The sequence below is a fragment of the Chinchilla lanigera genome, unplaced genomic scaffold (genome assembly GCF_000276665.1).
Source record: "Chinchilla lanigera isolate Chin_1 unplaced genomic scaffold, ChiLan1.0 scaffold00081, whole genome shotgun sequence".
In the NCBI taxonomy this organism is placed as follows: domain Eukaryota; kingdom Metazoa; phylum Chordata; class Mammalia; order Rodentia; family Chinchillidae; genus Chinchilla; species Chinchilla lanigera.
Genome location: NW_004955482.1, coordinates 8,368,370 through 8,386,233, shown reverse-complemented (window position 1 = coordinate 8,386,233; position 17,864 = coordinate 8,368,370). Strand labels below are relative to the sequence as shown.

Genomic DNA, 17,864 nt, shown 5'->3' with positions numbered 1-17,864 from the left:
AGGCGTGTGCCACCCCACCTGGCTTTTGATTTTAAATTTTGTGTGTGTGTGTGTGCTGGTGGATGGAATCCAGGCCTCCTGCATCTTAGAAATGCTGTACCACTAAGCAACACACCAGCCTTACATTGTTTAAGTTGAGGTGAAATTCACATAACATCAGGTTTACCGTTTTAAAGTGAACAATTTGGTGGCATTTAGTACATTTACAAAGTTGCGGAATTACTGTTCCTACCCAATATATCCCAAAACATTCGCATCCCCCCAAAAGTACGCCCCCATATCCATTAGGCAAGTTACTCCCCCACTTGCCTCTTCTCTGGGCCCCTGTAACCACCAGTCTGCAGAGTATAAATTTCCTTTTCATTTCATATAAATGGATCATAAAATATGTGGCCTTTGTTGTCCTCTTTCATTCAGCATCACACTGCAAGGATCATCACGTGGTAGTCTGCGCCAGTGACTTTTTCTTTTTTATGGCTGAATAATATTCTACTGTGTGGAGATGCCACTTTTGTTTGTTGCATCCACTGATGGACACTGGGGTTGTTCCCAGCTTTTGGCCGTTGTGAATAGTGCTTCTATTTGTGAACATGTTTTTGTTGGAGTCGCCACCTTCAGTTATTTCATGGTGGGACCCTGGCTGCTCGATCCTGTATGGCATTGTCTGCCAGGTGTGCAGGCACATTATAAGCAAGACCACCCTAAAGGACGCTGGGGAAGCTCCGTCCTATCGCTCTTGGAAAGGATGGAGCTGCGATTCTCCTGTATGCCACGAGGTGGCGCCAACACTCAGAAAGCGCCTCATTAGCGGGGCCGGCCAACTGAGTGAAGAGCTCCCAGGGTTCTTTGTTGAGCTAGAAGGGCCGGTTTTCTCTCAAGGATCCAGCAAGGCTAAATCCAGAGACAACAACTTTACACTCACTACTCCTGTGACCGACCCACATCCAACTATGATTAGGATGTTCATAACCTGAGAACTCTTTTTACTTCAGGCAGCTACTTCAGGTTCCAACTGGCTCCTGCCACCGAAAGGACAAGGAGATTAAGTGCCTAGGGTGTCAGAATCAACACTGTAGACAATTCTTCATAGACGTCCTCTGGTATTCGTTGGCTTACACAGCCAATTCTCCAGCGAGTCTGACTTGCATGCCCAGCAAGCAAGAATTACCTCTCTCTTTTTCCTCAACACCCCGAGGAGGTTCTTTGCAGCATTGTTTATGGTACTAAAAACAAATGGCAAATGCCAGCATGGTGGCACACACCTGTAATGCCAGCACTCAGGAGGCTGAAGCAGGACTGCTGCGAGTTCGAGGCCAGCCTGGGCTGCGTAGTGAGTCCAAGGCCAGCCTGAACTACACAGCAAGACCCTGTCTCAAAAAACAAAGCAAAACAACAACAAAACAAAGCAGGGGCACAGGTGCTTGGAATGGAATTCAGCGTGAAGGCTCCTGGTTCAGTCCCCTTGTACTAGAAAGTGAAATCGATAGTCAATGTCTATTAGTAGGGGACTCTAGTTTTTGCGTCTTTTTTTTTTTTTTTTTTTTTTTTTGAGACAGGGTCTTGTTGTGCAGTTCAGGCTGACCTTGAGCTCACTTCGTAGCCCAGGCAGGCCTCGAACTCGTTGTATCCCTTTCTTAAGGCAACAGTTCGTTTTCTTTTGGGGGTCCATCCTTTCCTCATTCCCAGTCCAAGCAGAGGGAGCGCTACTCCTGGCTACGAGGCGGGCCATACAGCTCGGGTCTGAGCTGGTGATCGCATCTCATCTCTCTGCCGCTGTGACAGGGTGGGAAGACTGTCCCACCAACTGGACCCGTCAGTCTGAACCCCGGGTTCTTTGCAAGGACTAACCAAAAAAAATGCGCACGCCGGGGGTCACTTGCCAGTGAACTTTAGCTGGCAGGAGATGAGGCTGGAGTTCCTGAGGGCAGCTGAAATGAACTTGGAGACCTATTCCACAGCATGGTGGCGCTGGTCAATAATGTTCTGTATCCCTTCCCCTTACTGAGGGAGTCGCCTTAAGTGTTCTCACCACACACAGGCAAACATGTGAGACGGACACGCTAATTAAGCTTCTAGCAGACATGTTATAATGTGTACATATAACAGTGCACACATACAACACACGCTACTGCACACCCTGAGCAGATGTAGTATTTGTCAACTGTACTTCAACAAACCTGAGGGGGGAACACTTCAGTTGTAAGTATGAGAGAGCCAAATTCTAACTGGGGTAAGAAAAGGACGCCGGGCACGTAACCCAGCTACTAGGGTCGCTGAGGCAGGAGGGTCACGAGCTCAAGGCTGGTCTGGGCAACGAAGAGCAACCCTGTCTCAAAATAAAAAAAGGGGCTGTGGATGTAGCCTAGTGGTGGAAAGCTCCCGGGTTCAAGCCCAGGCACAGGAAGCAAAGGCAGGGAGGCGGCGGCAGGCCCGACACTCTCCCCTATTCCCCAAGTCTTGGGTCGCCGCCTTCTCCTGTGACTGGATCCAGAGATTCTCAGTTTCCAGCTACCTCCTGGTTCCACCTTTGCCACACTGACTTCATGTTCAGCTGTATCCATTTGGGACACAAGGGTCAAACTTTTCATTCAATTTTGTGCCACGTCACCACAAACGCCCCAACTTCTACCATCCACCTCTTTCGCTCTGATTCTGTTCTGGCTGCAACAACTGACCTACCAGGACCCCTGATTACCTGAAGGTGGCACCCTGGTAGGAGGCTCCGAGCTCTGCTTCCCGAGGACCCAGACCCAGGCCCTGCCTCTGCCTTCCCACCCAGTTGGCGACAGAACTGGCCAGCACAAGTGTCTTATTTGGCCCAGCTGTGGTTTTGAACTTTCAAAATGGAGAAGCAACTGGTGTCATCCAGTCTCTCTTCCTTGCTTTCTGCCCCTCTCGAAGGGGACGGGGCAGGCCTTATGGGTCATGCTTGAGTTTCATCCCCAGTGCCTGGCTTGGGGCCTTCCCAGGGACACAAGCCAGAGGTGTGTGGGATTAAATGCATGAAGCCAGAGCTCTCTCCCCATGGAAGAGGAGTGGCAATAATCCCCACACTGAGACGCACCAGCCGTGGGGACAGCGCTCCTGGGGTGGCACTGCCCGGGCTGGCGGCACGGAGGAAGAGCCACGCGAGAAGTTGACAGCAGCTGTGTTTAATGGGCCTTAGTGCAAAATACAAAGCAGGTGCTGCCATGCTAATACCACCGTAAACTGTGGCTTTTTCTTCCCCAGCATAGCAAGTTACAGAAGTGCATCGGAGAGGTAAGACATCCAAATCCGTTTTTTAAAGAAATCACCCTGAAAGCAAGTAGTAGTGCTGCCCTTTTAAAAGGCTTTCCCCTGCCCCTTCTCCCCACCCGTGTCAACTCAAGTTTGGGAACTTTCTTGACAGTGCGATTTTCTGGGAGACTCTCCACGTGCAAAGCTTGTTTTTCTCGGCTTTTCTGCTGAACTCCACGGACTTTCCAGCAGTGGGTGGGGAAGGAAGCTTGTGCGGTTCTTTATGAGTTCTTCTGAGGAACTTTGACTGTGACCTGAAAGAGGGGTACAGAGAAGCTGTTAAATCTTCCCCCTTCCTGGTGCCTGCAGGCACTACGAGCCCAGAGCTCCCCGGGGAGGGTCGGAGGGGGCTTCTCTTCTAACACCTCGCTGGCCAACTGGCCAATCACAGCAACCGCCAGGGCTTACCCTCCACGGGGCCACACCCTGTATCTCCTTAACCCAGTGGTTCTCAGGTCCACGGGGACAACTGGCAATGTCTACGCACATTTCTGATTGTTGGGGGACACTGCTGGCATGTAAGTGGGTTGGAGTTAGGGATGCTGCTAAACACCCCACATTGCGCAGGGCAGCTCCCTGCAACAGGTTCACCCAGCCCCAAATCATAAAGCCAAGTTAGAGAAACCCAAACCTACGTGCATATTTTCCTCCATGAGAACTAAAAGGTGAAAACACCGTGCTTAAGCTCACAGGTGTCCCGGTGTGTTAAGTGGGGAGGTGCCAGGTTCAGATGGGATTGGTTTGAATCCCAGCTCTGCCCCCTATTTTTGTTCATATCATTGTTTGTGTCTCAAAATGCAAGCATCTTTGGTCAGGCATGGTGGCACACTCCTGTAATCCCAGCACTTGGGAGGCTGAGGCAGGAGGATCGCCATCAGTTTCATGTCAGCCTGGGCCACATGGTGAACTCAAGGCCAGCCCGAACTGCACAGTGAGACCCTGTCTCAAAACCAAACCAAAAAAACAAAAAAAAAAACCAAGCATCTTTATCAGAAGCAGTGCCAATGCCCAGCAGGGCATAGGTGCCCCAGGCCTGTCAGGGGACTGAGTCTGCCCCGCGTCTTTTCCGGCGCCGCACACATTCGTCCTAGCAGCCCTTCCCTCCACCGCTCGCTCCCTTCTCCCCGCATCTCCGTGTGAGGCCCTGGGCAAGGCCAGCACACAGCGCCTTGCTTTCCTCGTCCTCGCCTCCAGCCTCTTTCCAGGAGCTCTGGCCGCCTGTCCATCTGAGATGCGGCAGCCCCCCCGCCCGTCACCCCACCCTTAACGCCATCTGTTACTGTCACTTCCGTGAGCATGGTCAGGCCAGTGACACCTGATTTCTGAATTTCTATTTCAGATCCACGTCTTGTCCCTTAAGCTCCAAACTCAACTCTCCAAACACGTTCTTCATGTTTCCCCGAGGGTTCCCACAGGTACTTCAAAGCCAGCCCTGGAGGACCTGGTGTACTTCAGTGTCCCCTACCACAGACACCGGTCACCATCTACTCCTCCAGCTACTTGGCCCAAAACCTGGGCATCACCTCTGATTCCTACTTTTTGCTTTCCTACTCCTAGGTTCCTATTAAGTAAATTTACTTCTCCCTACCCCACTGTTCCATTCTTTTTTTTTTTTTGGTTGTCTTTGTTTTGAGATGGTCTCACTATGCGGTTCAGGCTGGCCTTGAGCTCACTTTGTAGCCCAGGCTGGCCTCACTCATGGAGATCCTCCTGCCTCAGCCTCCCAAGTGCTGGGATTCCATGCCCGGCTTTCACTGTCCTTTTCTGATACAATCCTTGTCATCTCTTCCCCTGATCCATCTCCCCTCTTGCCTGGTTGGCCCATTCTCTCCAGGGCAGACAGGTTGAGCTTTCTTCAATCTTTAAACAGCTTTTTTTTTTTTTTGTCTTTTTGAGACAGGGTCTCGCTATGCAGTTCAGGCTGGCCTTGAGCTCACTTGGTAGCCCAGACTGGCCTCAAACTCACAACAATCCTCCTGCCTCAGCTTCCTGAGTGCCGGGATTACAGGCCTGTGCCACCACACCCGGCTAAACAGCTTTAGTAAGAAACAGTTAATACACCACAAAATGTGTACCTGACTTTCAGCACACTGTATTTAGAGTTATGCAACCATGACGCTACTCTAACCTTGGAACGTTTCTATCATCTCCAAAAGTCACCTTGCACCCATTACCAGGCCCTCCCGGCACCCTCCCTCCAGGTCCTAGGCCACCACCAACCCACGCTCTGATTCAGCAGCGCAATCTTTTAAAAATGCAAATTGAGTCACCTCACTCTCCTGTTTCAAGTAATTCCTCAGCTGCCTGTGGTTCTGAAGAAAGAGCAAACTTCACATCACAGCAACAGGGCCCTGCAGGGTCTGGCCCCACTCACTCCGGAATCACCGTCTCCTTCTACCAGCAGCTTGCTGGTAACTCCTAGAAAAGCTTAAAAGTTTCCCGCTGCCAGTGCTCTCCATAAGCCAAGCTCTTTGTCTAAGACGTTCTTCCTTTCCTCCCTGCACCTGCTCAACTCCTGCTCATCCTTCCGGGATCAGCTTAAATACTAACTTGTCTCGCAGCATGTGGTACATCTCCTGCGCACCAGGCATACTCCAAGGCTGACGACTCTCTATCAGCTGAAGTCGGATATTCCTATCCAGCGCCATCCCCAAAAACGCAACCTCCTTCCCACCCACAGGGCCATCCTTGTGCGATGCATGCTGGGAACTGGGTAGGGTGGCAGGAAACAAGAGGGACTACAAGCTGATCTTTGTCAACCAGTATGGTGGAGACATGGACTCATTACAATACTATTATACTGGTACATACTCCTCTTGCATATACTGGAAAAATTTCTCAGTAAGCCCCAAACATGTTTTTTTTTTTTGTCTTTTTGAGACAGGGTCTTGCTATGCAGTTCAGACTGGCCTTGAGCTCACTTTGTAGCCCAGGCTGGTCTCGAACTCACAGCGATCCTTCTGCCTCAGCCTCCCGAGTGCTGGGATTACAGGCGTGCGCCACCACGCCCGGCAGCCCCAAACATGTTTACTGTATTCCAGCGAACAGTCTGTGTCAGGCTTAGTGTTATCGTAGGGAACGAAGTCCCCATTTCCCCCTTACCTGTTCCCCTAGCTGGCTGTCCTAACTCTTCTCCTTCCCAATTCTGGGAAGATCCAATTTGGCCCATGTCTCTCTCTCTCTCTTACTTGTTTTATCTGAGACAGGCTCTCGTTATGAAGTTCAGGCTGGCCTTGAACGCCCTCTACAGCCCAGCCTGGCCTTGAGCTCTCGGCAGTCCTCTTGCCTCAGCCTCCCAAGCGCTAGGATTACAGACCTGTGCCTCCACACCCAGCTCCATGTCTCTTTGCTTTAAGTATCAAACTGTGCATATGTTTCCTGGTTAAACTGTAACTCGTGTCATTGCAGAGAGAAGATGATGTTTACTTTAGTGTATTTCCTTCCCAATTTTTGTATCTATAAATAACCATCTATGCACTCATGTTGCTATAAGGCTTATACTGGATATATATATTATCACTTTGTGTCCTGCTTTTTACTTTAAAAGATGAGCATTTTCCTAGCACGTGTTCTGCAGACACTTTAAGGCTACCTAGTACAGTATTCCATGATTGGTGTGATTCACAGATTACTGGGCATTTAGGTTACAGCTGACTTTTTCCTGTTAGGGTGAGATGCTGCTGTCTTAATTTACTGCGTAACTCCTTCTTTGTATTTCTCAGTTTCTCTGGCTATATTCCTGTCGGCGAAAATGCAAAATCAAATTGTCCATGGACATGGTCCGGCCCTTGATATCTAATGCTGACTTCTGATCCTTTCTGAAAGCCTTTTCCTGCCGTGTCCCCTCCCTTGCAGCTGAAAGGATCTTCCCTTCGGCTCTGCCGTCCAGGCCTTGGCACGTAACAAAGCCCCGCATGAGACTGTGTAGGCCTGGTGGGCCTCAAGACCCCAGATATCAGCTCCTCTCCTCTTTTGTAGCTTCTGTGGATTAATCCCAGCCCTCTCAGAAGCTGAGGCAGGAGGATGAAAAGTTTGAGCTCCACCTGGGCAATTTAGTGAGACCCTATCTCAAAATAAAAAAATAAAGAGCTGGGGGTGTAGCTCAGGGCAAAGGCCCTAGTTTCAATCCCCAGTACGGCTGAACACACACACACACACACACATACGCACACATACAAGAAGCTCGGAACAACCGCAGCTCAAGGAGCCACGCAGCACCCCAGGGGCTCAGTACTCACGGTCTTCACTTCGGTGTACGCCTGCAGGCCGTACTCGCCCAGCTCCCGGCCGCTCCCGGACATCTTATAACCGCCAAAGGGGGACTGGGCCCCGAACACGTCATAGCAGTTGACCCTGTGATTGAAGTAAGAACGTCAAGATTGCGAGGAGATGCGTGTTCCACTCTTGGGCCCTTTCCACGGCTCTAAAATCTACTGGAGGGAAATGCAAGGGTCCCTCCGGTCAGTGTGGCCGTCCGTCAGGGAGGAGGCCACAGCAAGCCACACGAGACGGCCTCAGTCCCCTCTGCGACGTGGGCACAGGGAGGCGTCGGTAACTGCACTGTACCATAGCTTCTGATCTGAACGCGTCATTTTGACTAAGTGGCTTTTGTGACATTAAAAAAGTATTCCATTTTAACTGCATTTCAAGTTTACCTCTTCAAGGTACATAACTCAGTGCTTTACAGCGCTGTGCAGCCGTCCCCGCGGCTCGCCTTGCGCCCCGCGAAGCCTGCCCTTCTCCCCGCCGCCACCCGTCTGCTGTCTGTCCCCGCGGCTTGGCCTGTTCTGGGCGTCCTATAAACCGGGGCAGGCAGCAGGAATCGGTGTCGGCTTCTCCCACTCCGTATCGTATCTGCACAGCCGAGCTTCGGCAGGGACCTGGATTCACTCCTTCTTATAGCTCCATCCTATTCCATCGTGGATGGGGACCGAGTCTCCCACCTCCCTTCCTTCGTCAAAGGGCACGCTTCGTTTAGCCGTTCATCCAGCGGTGAACTTCCGGGTTGTTTCCACTGTTCACGGAAGATGCTGCCGTGCCCGTCGGTGTGAACGTGCGAACGTGCGAATGTGTGTTCTTTCTCTCGGGCACACGCCCAAGAGTGGGACTGCCGCATCGCACGGTAACTGGGCGGAAGTTCTGAGGAACCTTTCGGACTGTTTTCCACATAAGCATTTTCCATTCCCACAGCTGTGTATGAGAATACCCATTTCTCCACTTCCTCATCAATATTTATTTTCTGGGTTTTGACTCTAAAGCCACCCTCGTGTGTGTGAAGTAGGTCCTAAGCACTTTCGATCAGTACTGCAGTGGTCTGTGGCCTCCACGCTCGCCTCTGGTCCTTGGCCCACCTAGGAAAGGAGCTCAGTCGCCCGCCTGTGTGCCCGGGAGAGCTGCAGGGGCATCGGACCACGGAGAAGCCTACCCTTCTGCGGGGGAGGTGGCTGGAAACCTCAGGCTGTCCACTGGCTGTGCCACATCCTGACACGGGAAACTGGGCCGAGCACCCCAACTCTGAGCGTCCAGAAGACACTGGCTTTGGGTAGTCGTCCCTGGGTTGGCAGGGGTGCCAGGGTGCTGCTCTTACCACACGGTGCCAGCCTGGAGGACTTGGGACAGATAGTTGGCCTTGTCTAGGTCCTTTGTGAAGACGGCCGCGGCCAGCCCGTACTTGGAATTGTTGGCTCTCCCGACGACCTCCTCGACGGTCTTGAACTTCAGGATCTGCATCACGGGCCCGAAGATCTGTGTGGGGAGAGCAGGGCAGGAGGGTGGGGGACGTGCTAAGCCCGCGACCCCGAGAGAACGCACCAGTGCACAGCGAGACGGCGGCCTCCCGGCCCCCGGGCCGTGACGGGGAGGAGGTTCGCGGGCACTGCCACCTTCTGCGCACCCCGTGTTTCCTACAGCTCTTATTTCTAAACAGCCCTGTGGAGTGTGGCTTTATCACACGTGATGGGTGGCTCGAGTGCCACGGGATCAAAGCCGGTCACCCGTCCAGCTTTGTCTGCGTGAAAGGCACAGACCAGGCACTGACGAAAGGGCGGTGAACGAAACGGTCTCTGCTCTCAGGATGTCTCAGGCTGCCCTGCTCCCGAACGGGCCACTTCTCCAAGGGCCTCTGGCCCACTGTCATGGACAGTGACATTTAAAAATCAAGACATGAGGTGGTAGGTGCACCTGCTGCTGCTGGGTGTCCTGGTCTGGAGTCCTCTCAGGCCAGACCACTGGACAGGGACTGACTATAACTGATCATAAGGTAATCAAGTAGCAGTTTGGTCAGCAGGTTATAATGTGGTCACTGCACACAGTGTGCGTGTGGGCGCCCAAGGGATCTAACCGGGAGTTAAGGAGGAAGGGTAGGGCGTCAGGGAAGCCGGCAGACGTGACAGCCACCCTGTGACACAACGGGAGCAGAAAATAGCTGAACAGCAAGAGGGTGAGAAGCAGAGGAGAGAAACGGAGTCCCAGACACAAGCACCCCTGACGTGCTTTCTCACAAATCCTATTACCCACTAAACAGAACTAGGGCTCCTTGAAAGAAAGGGCTGGTTCCAGCAAGGGAAAGGGTAAAGACGGAGGTGGGAGACGACGGCCAGCAACCCCAAGGTCAGGCGAGAACAGCGAGTTGGGATATCACCTACCTCAGGCACTTAGCAGAGCACAGGCCCCTGCCCCGCCAGGAAATTGCTGTTTGACATTTTTAAAGAAAAGCATCACGATGGGGGGAGATACAGAACTGGGCTGGACTTTATTACCCTGGTTTTGCATTTCAGTATTACTTTCTTTGGACTTACACATGAGATGGGGTGGCATTACGGTTTCCCTGCTTTGGGCTCCTCCAGGGCTTAATCCAGCTGGGGGCAGTGAAGTCCCAGACACCTCTGCATCTCCAGGGTTTGAGAGAGCCTGGCATGCAGCAGGCAGTCACTTACTATTTGGGAAATTATGGCGGTTGAATTAGCCAGAAGAGTGGCTGCCCTGTGTTCACGGTGAGCTCTGAGGGGAGACTGTCAAACCAATATTATCAGGCAGAGACGCATGAGGTCTAATCCATTCCTGCTTGTATTAAGGCCTCAGGAAGGGCTGTACAACGTCATTCCTAGGTGAGTGGCTTACAGGGTCCAGAACACAAAGCCCGTGGTCTACACCAGAGAATTCAGACGTCTGAGACAACAAACAGCCAAAGGAGACTGAAGGGGAGGAAGACAGCTGGCTGTGGGGGTGCACACCTGTACTCTCAGCACTTGGGAAGCTGAGCAGGAGGACTGCCGTGAGTTCGAAACCAGCCTGTACTACATAGCGAGTTCAAGGCCAGCCTCCACTACATAGTGAGAGCCCCGTTCCGAAAAGAGAGAGGCGAAGGCCATCAGATACAAACTGTGAATGCCTTGTTCTATGCACAGCGCAGGTCCAACGCCAGGGGATGGGTCACAGTGTCAAGAGGCAAGACCAAGTCATTCAGCCTCCTCTCCTTCGTCTAAGAGGATCCCCCCGAGCCCGGGCCCCAGCTGCCAACCTCCTCCTTCGCGATGGTCATGCCATCTTGCACGTCTCCGAACACAGTGGGCTGGATGAAGTAGCCACGGTCAGCAGCAGCCCCTCCACCACACAGCAGCTTCGCCCCCTCTTCCTTCCCGGATTTGATGTAGCCGAGGATCTTCTTGAACTGAGTTTCATCCACCTGCAGAAGGAGCCCAGGGCATGGGAGATGTGCGATTCAGGCCTCTCACTGCTAACCATGCAGGCCATGAGGCAATGGCAGAATGGGCCGAAGTCTTGAATTTGCCAAGCAAGATCAGAGAGGAAATACAAAGGGGTCAAGGAACGTAACATGCAAGAAAGGTTCAACTGCATTAGCCACCAATAAATGCATGTCAAACCCAGTGTTTTTATTTTTTAACTATGAGATTAATTAAAATTTTTTTAAAATAAGAAGAAAATACAGAGGGAAGGACAAATGGGAGTAACTGTTAATGGGTGGGTACGGGACTTATTTGGAGGCTGATAAATATGTTTTGGAGTTAATGGTGATGGTCGCTCAACTCTGTTGTTTTGGGTTTTTTCTGTCTTTTTTTGAGACAGGGTCTCGGTATGCAGTTCAGGCTGGCCTTGAGCTCACTTTGTAGCCCAGGCTGGTCTTGAACTCACGATGATCCTCCTGCCTCAGCCTCCCGAGTGCTGGGATTACAGGCGTGCGCCCCCACGCCCGGGGATTGCTCAACTCTGAATACACTGAAAACGAACGAATCATACGCTTCAAATGGTGAATTTGGTGGCATGTGAGTTACGGCTCTGTATGGCTGTTAAAAAGGAGAGGGCACACACCGAGAGCCCCAGCAGGGGAGTCTGGGCAACTTAGGAACTTAATGAGGCCCTGTCTCAAAATGAAAAAAAGGGGCTGGGGCGGGGGCTTGGGGGAGGACTCAGTGTGAAAGCCCTGGGTTCAACTCCTAGTACTACAAATAGAGAGGGAAAGAAGTTAGGCCCATAACTGTCCCATGGGGAGGCCGACACCCCAGCCAGGGCTGAGCCTCCCCTGCCGAGGTCCACGAGGTCTGTGCAATGTGGGAAGGAGGCAGCAAATGGGGTCTTGCGCTCAGCCAGTGGCGCATACAGCCAGAACATGGCGCAGTGAGCCTTAAACCCTGCGCCGCCTGCTTCCGAGCCGGGCGCCCTTTCTACTTTGCCAGGCTGGCTCCAGACTCCCGCGCGCACCCGCAGCGTACCTGCGGCCCCTGCTCAGTCTGGCTCTCAAACGGGTTCCCAACCACCCGGGCCTTGGCCCGGGCGACGCTGCGCTCCACGAACTCCTCATAGACGCTCTCCTGCACGAAGGTCCGGGAGCCGGCACAACAGCACTGGCCCTGGTTGAAGAACAGGGCGAAGTGGGCCTGCTCCACGGCCCAGTCCACTGTGGGTTGGGCACAGAAACAGAAAAGCAACGCTGAGAAGAGGCAGGTGGCCCTCGCCCGGCACTGCTCACCCACGCAGCTCTTCACGCCACTACCGGGGCTGGTGCCTACGGGGCGCCAGAACCGGGGCTGGACTAAGCTGAGGGCCTCGCTCCCTTCCCGGAGCATGGGGACCGGTGGAGGGACAGACGGACAGTGAAGTAAGTGCTCCTCCAGCCAGAAAGTCCGGGAGCTCTGCCCCAGGACCACAGAAAGGACGTGACGACGGCAGAGCGGCCTGGACTGTCGGCAAGGATGAGAGGGGAGAGGCTGCGGCCAGACCCGGGGGCCCCAGGCCAGTCCCACTGGGGGCCCAGGCGGGCAGGGGTGGGCAGGACCAGCCCGGGCCCCTGTAACTCACTATCGGCGTCCGACATGATGATGTTGGGGCTCTTTCCCCCCAGCTCCAGGGTCACCCTCTTGAGGTTGCTGCTCCCCGCAGCCACCTGGATTAGGTGGCCAACCTATGGGGATGCAGAGACAAGCTGTCAGTGGAGGAAGAAAGAGCCACACGCAGTGCAAAGGCGCAGAGCAGAGGACCCTGACTTGCACTGGATCACGAGCACCCCAAAGAGTTCACTCTCCATCGCTGCCGCAGCCCAAGGTCCTAGACCAGCGAGAGCGCCTTTTTAGAGCTTTCAACGATGCCAAAGTCGCTGCGGCACGTGTGCCATAGGTTCGCCGCCTGTCCTACGTACTGAGCGCCTCGTGCACAGTAGGCCCTGCGCCAAACGCTGTGTGTGCGCTCAACCCAACGCTTGCAGTGACCTCAGAGACAAGTGTCACTCTTCCTCTTGATTTACAAACATGAGCTGAGGCTCCAAATGGCCATGCCACAGGCCCACAGTCCCACGGCTGGTCAACGTGGGATCAACGCTCGCTCAGATTCAGATCTGCTCGTGAGCCTCCTTCGCAGTGTGTGCAGTGCTGTGCCCAGCACACCGTGTGCTCTGGGAGGGCGAAGGCAGGGGCTGCTCACCACCACCGTCCCAAGGCCTGGCCCGAAGCCACCTGAGCACATTTCCCGAGTGAACACAAATATCCCCCTCGGGGACCCACCCCCTCTGCGAGACTCCCAACGGCACCTCCCAGCTTTCAATCAGGGGGTCCCCAAGCAAAAGGAGATCTTTAACACTACCACTACGTGCAAGCTGCATGCGTGACAGTGTTTACGCCAAGTGGAAGTGCTTGAGGATCACATGCATTACACTATTCTCTGTCCCTCTTGGATTCATCAACATGGACATCCGAGAAAAAGCTGCTCTCTAGAAGGACTTTGGTCCCTGCTCTCAAGGAGATTACGTGATAGAATCACCAGTTTATCTATCCTCTCACCACTCATCTGATCCATCACTGAGCGCTCTCTCCAGGGTAAGCAGTGGGGAGGCGCTATACTCTCCCACCTCAGTCCAACCCTGGGAGTGGGCATGGCTCCTCCGTCCACTTTACAAATGCAAGAAACGAGGCTGCAGGCGGCCAAGTGACTGGCCCCAAGGTTACACAGCAAGTAAGGGGTACTGCAAGAGTAGTGTGACACCGAAGTCTATAGTCTCCCCACTATGATGTTCCTATTGTCCCTACTGCAGAGATACTGCCATCCTCATCATAAAGGAAATGAGCTTCACAGACAGAGAAGGAACCATGTCACGATGGGAAGGCCAGGATTTGAACTCTTGTCTTTCCCAAGCCCACAATGGCAGTGCTGCTCAAGAAACCTGATGTGGCCAAGGTGCTCTGGCTTCCACTCCAGGATTTGTGAAGTCAGCCAGTCCTGGCCTCCTCATCCCACAAGGGACGCCAGTCCCCCCAACCCACAGTACAGCCAGAGTGGCAATGAGACTGCACAGGACTGCCCCTGCTCCAGCCCTCCGGACACACACATGCAGGGCCCTTGCTCAGACTTGCTCAGGGGCCAAGCCTGGAGAGAACGTGACACGAGACACCAGGGCCAAGCCTGGAGAGAACGTGACACGAGACACCAGGGCCAAGCCTGGAGAGAACGTGACACGAGACACCAGGGCCAAGCCTGGAGAGAACGCGACACGAGACACCAGGCGCTCCTCTTGGCATCCCGAGGACAGCGGGAGTTTGAGCCACCACATTGCAAACATGAGGCCCTGGTGCGCCTTACCTCAGTGGACCCTGTGAATGCTACTTTGTCCACATCCTCATGGGAGGCGATGGCGGCCCCAGCCGTGGGGCCATATCCAGGAACAATATTGACCACACCAGGAGGGAAGCCGGCCTGCAGGCAAAAGCCAGGGGACGCTGTGAGTCACTGTGCCGCTCCAAGGCCCTGGACAGGGAGAACGCACTTCTTCCCAGACAGGCCAAGACCGCCTACGGGGCCCCGTGAGAGCAGCACCAGCCTTACGGGCCGCGGGATTCAGAACGCTGTACACAGAGCCTGCTTGTGGGGGGCCCTGCGGCCAGGTCACAGTCCACTTGCAGCAACGGCTTTCTCTTTGCTTTTTCTTTTGGTATTGGGGACTGAAGCCAAGGCCTCCACCCTGAGCTACATCTAGAGCTCTTTTTTCATTTTTTAATGTTCAGACAGGATCTTGCTAAGTCTCTACATTACTTGGCTGTACTTGAACTTGCAGTCCTCCTGTCTCTGTCTCCCACAGTCTTACAAGTGTGCACCACCACCCCTGGCTCAGTGGTCTTCCCTCTTGAGAGGGGATCTTGCCGTGGAGGCTAGAGTGGACAAAGTGAGCAGGGAGTCCCTGCCGCTTAACACGGTGACGGCGGGGGTCTGCAGACACCCGTGTTTTGAGGCCCTGGACACGCCTCCTCAGGGCTCCTCCAGAACAAGCCCGTGCAAGGGTACTTGGGGGTCAAGACAGAAACAAGCTACGCACCTCCTTGATCAGATTGGCCACGTAGAGTGCGGTGAGGGGTGTCTGCTCAGCGACCTTCATCACAACCACATTTCCCGTCGCCAAGGCTGGGCCCAGTTTCCACGCTTGCATCAGAAGTGGGAAGTTCCACTGCGCAAAACAACAGCCACCGCGGTCAGAGGCGGCCCTGAGCCCTCTGAACTGCACGTGTCCCCCACACCTGGATCACAGGACGAGGCCGGTCGTCGATGATGATGACAGTGACTTGTATAGGCACTGCGCTAAGCCTCAGTCTGAAGCCCGCACTCATTTCTGCTTTTCAGATGAAGAAATGGGAGGCTTAGGGGTCTAAGTGACTTGCCCAAGGTCCCACGTTCGCAGGCGGCAGGGCTCAGACGCGAACCCAGGTTGGCTTGAGCTGCTCTCAGCCACCACCTGGCCACATTCCTACACCCCCTGCAGACCCTCTCCCTTTGCCATAAGCCCTGTGGACACCGCTGAATCTCACCCCGCCCCCCCATGACCTCTGGCACTCACCGGGATGATCTGCCCACACACCCCCACAGGTTCATGGCGGGTGTAGCTAAAGAAGTCTCCATCGATTGGAATAGTTTTCCCATGGTACTTATCTGCCCAGCCGGCATAATACCTTTAAAAGAAGAAAATCCAAGCTGTAGTCAATGTCAGGGATGCTTGCAATCCCTGGCAGAAAGGGGAGATTCCAATCAATCCAGTTGGGTCTTCCTGATACCCACCCTCGTGCCTATTTACTCCCTGAAAGACGTACTGCCGAATGACTGGGAGGGCACAGCGAGCCACTGTGTGAGTAGCCTCGAAGCTTCACAACTACCGAGGGTGCTTGTCAAAAGCACCAAATTCCATGGGTGCACTGGCCACTACTCGGTCCAGCTATCTGGGGAATCAGGTTTGTTTGTTTTTCAATACTAGGAATTGAAGCCAGAGCCTCTGCACTGAGCTACATCCCCAGCTCTTTTTTAAAAAACAGTCAGGGTCTCAGTAAGTCACTAAGTTGCCCAGGTTGGGCTCAAACTTGCAATCCTGCCTTAGTCTGCCAGATGCTGGGAATATAGTCATGAGCCACCATGCCTGGCTCAGAAATGGTTCGTTTTGTTTTGTTTTGGAGACAGCATCCTGCTGTGTAGTTCAGGCTGGCCTTGAACTCACTACATAGTCCAGGCCTAGAACTTGTGGAATTACAGGTATGCACCATTACACCTGGCTTCAGGAAGGGCTTTTCATCAGCACAAAGAAATAATGCTAAAATGCAGGAAGGTGTGTGGCTAAGCCTGAGATTCACCAAGCTGCCCTTCGTAGCATGAGTCTCTCTGTCTCAGCACCACTAACATCTAAGGCTTGAAAATTCCTTGCGGGGACTGTCTTCTGCGTTGTACATTGTAGGATGGTTAGCGGCATCCCCGGCCTCTCCCCACTAGAGGTCAGTAGCACCCTCCCTTGCAGTGTGGCAATCAGAAATGTCTCCGGAATTGCCCCCTGTGCCCTGGGAGGTGCGACAGCCCTGGCTGAGCACTCCTGTTGTGAAGGGTAATTCCTACTTTTCCAGCACTACTTTCTCCTCTGCACCTCTGTCCACATGTCACAGGGGAGCAGCCACTATTTGCACAAACATTGGCTTGTCCACCCTGCACACGGCTGCTCAATCATGGTCCCTCCTCCCAGGCCTTGGACTTAGGACTACGAATTACAGCTTGGTCGGGCAGCATGAGCAGCTGAAGACTGGCCCGGGAAGAGGCCACATGTGGAACAGAAGAGCGAAGCAAGGGGCCAGGGTGAGTGACACTCAAAGGTCCTTCTGGATTTGAGACCCACGGGCTCTCTGTTGTCTATGCTGGACTGAGTTTCTGTTACCTGCAACCTCAAGGGCTCTAACAAAGCTTCTATTGTTGGCGATTAAAATGTTTATGATTAGCCAAGCACGGTGGTGCTCGTCTGTAATCCCAGCACTCACGAGGCTGAGGCAGGAGGATCACCATGAGTTCAAGGGCAGACTAAGCTACATAGTGAGACCCTGTCTCAAAAAACAAAGAAACAAAAAAAAGATGTTTGTGATTAAACTAAACCCAAAGCTAGCCAGAGGAAGGAAATAATAAAAACAAGAGCAGAGAACTGAACAGAGAACAGAAAGAATCAATAAAACGGCCAGCAAGACTTTAGCAGGACTAAGAAACATAGAGAAGATGCAAATAACCAAGAATCAAAGCTGAAACTGCAAACACTACCAACCTTACAGAGATTAAAAACAGAAGGATTGTAAGAGATGACAATGAACTACTATGTACCAGCGAATTATGTAACCCAGACAAAACAGGTAAGTTCCACTCGAGGAAAGCATAGGTTACGGAAAGTAACCTAAGAAGGAAGAGAAAGCATTTGTGACTAAGTTACAGTTGATACTGAGGCATTTTCTCACGGGATGGAGTCTACATGGAGCCTCCTCCGACTCCTATGACCCTATCCCATTTCTGTAATGTGACTTCTACCTCTCAACACTGTTCCCTCCCTTTAGGCACAGCCACGACACAGAACAAGGAACCCAAGCCCATACCGGATGCATTTCAAGACCATGTCCAAGTCCACCAGGTAGGAGATGACATACGGCTTGCCATTGTCCAGGGTCTCCAAAGCCTGAGGAGAGAGGGCAGCGTCGGCAAAGACACACTGAAGCAGGAGCAAAAGGGCGCAAATGGGTTGAGGGAAGGCACGGGGGGGGGGGGTGCTCGCGGGAAGCCGAGGCCGAGGGTCCCCTCTGGCC

General features: G+C 53.2%; 1 protein-coding gene across 1 annotated transcript in view; it reads right to left on the bottom strand.

Moving 5' to 3' along the window:
• Positions 1-3,136: 3,136 nt before the first annotated feature.
• Positions 3,137-17,864, bottom strand: part of Aldh2 (aldehyde dehydrogenase 2 family (mitochondrial)) — a 30,529-nt gene continuing 15,801 nt past the window's right edge. Inside the window, exons 4-13 of the mRNA XM_005403173.2 lie at positions 17,658-17,737; positions 15,611-15,722; positions 15,095-15,223; positions 14,365-14,478; positions 12,595-12,697; positions 12,009-12,193; positions 10,799-10,963; positions 8,867-9,024; positions 7,518-7,632; positions 3,137-3,533 (exon numbers count right to left, since the gene is read on the bottom strand). Of these exons, the coding sequence (XP_005403230.1) occupies positions 3,501-3,533; positions 7,518-7,632; positions 8,867-9,024; positions 10,799-10,963; positions 12,009-12,193; positions 12,595-12,697; positions 14,365-14,478; positions 15,095-15,223; positions 15,611-15,722; positions 17,658-17,737 (1,194 nt within the window). The 3' untranslated portion in view covers positions 3,137-3,500. The remainder of the gene's footprint in view (positions 3,534-7,517; positions 7,633-8,866; positions 9,025-10,798; positions 10,964-12,008; positions 12,194-12,594; positions 12,698-14,364; positions 14,479-15,094; positions 15,224-15,610; positions 15,723-17,657; positions 17,738-17,864) is intronic.